This window comes from Saprolegnia diclina, assembly GCF_000281045.1.
Source record: "Saprolegnia diclina VS20 unplaced genomic scaffold supercont1.71, whole genome shotgun sequence".
Taxonomy (NCBI): domain Eukaryota; phylum Oomycota; class Saprolegniomycetes; order Saprolegniales; family Saprolegniaceae; genus Saprolegnia; species Saprolegnia diclina.
The window spans coordinates 45,854-46,832 of record NW_008246138.1 but is presented as its reverse complement, the minus strand read 5'-3'; the positions used below and the strand labels follow the sequence as shown (position 1 = coordinate 46,832).

Genomic DNA, 979 nt, shown 5'->3' with positions numbered 1-979 from the left:
ATGAACGCCAACATTGACGCGCTCGCGTCGCGCGGCCCGCACTCCAAGTACTCGCTGCCGAAGGAGAACCTCGTCGGGAAGCTCGAGCTGACGCTCGACAGCGACTACTCGGAAGGCATCGCTTGCTACTTGGATGCGCTCGGCTTCCAGTCGTTTGACGCCGCCGTCAAGCACGTCAAGGGCGAGTCGCTCCCATTTGCCACCATGGGGTCGCTCCCGCTGGTCCGCGACCTCCAGCGCGCAGGCTTGGACTTGACGCTCACGGGCTTTGGCAAGAGCTCGGTCTACCACGGCGACAACGAGTACTGCCTTCTCAGCGACATGGTCGATGGCATGGCGATCCTCGCGCACTTTGCGCAGACGGTCGACGACGCGTAGAGTAGAGAGTATTAGATACTAGATTGCGTTTACAAGCATTGAGCTTTCAGGTTCAAGATTACGTGAAACCCGACAGGCAGTCACACTACAGTGAAGGGGACAAAACTCGTTCTCATCCGTTGCCCCCAATGCCATGGCCGGAGACTGACGTGAAGTACTTGCCCAGATGAGGTCCATCTGTATCTACCGTGCCAGGTTGCTTGCATTGTCAAAAGCCCAAGGTCCATGAGGAGAAATTGAGCATGATCTCAAACGTCAATTTTGCTGCCCCTTGTGGAAGCGTCGATTCGACTAATCGACTAATCGACTAATCGACTAATCGACTAATCGACTACACTAGCGCGTGACTAGCAACGGATCTACTAAACGGCCTGGCTCAGCAGCACGACAGCCGTTGTTTTTAAATTGCATACAATGATAACGTTAAAATGTAAAATAATATGGTTGCGACACCAAGCTTCTTTTGGAAGCCAGCCTCTGCTCTGATTGGCTGCGGCGTGACAGCGTGCTGGTGATTGGCAGAAATCTTGTGCAAATTGGCGACCCCTTCATTTCCGAATTCGCCAGCATGGCCTCGCCGCTCGACTTGACGCTCGACCAG

At 54.2% G+C, this 979-nt stretch overlaps 1 protein-coding gene across 1 annotated transcript; it reads left to right on the top strand.

The window, feature by feature from the left end:
• Positions 1-458, top strand: SDRG_14353 (hypothetical protein; the record flags this gene model as incomplete). Its single annotated transcript, XM_008620476.1, has 1 exon — positions 1-458. The coding sequence occupies one exon, from the start codon at positions 1-3 to the stop codon at positions 376-378; it is 378 nt and encodes a 125-aa protein (XP_008618698.1). The 3' UTR covers positions 379-458.
• Positions 459-979: the final 521 nt, after the last annotated feature.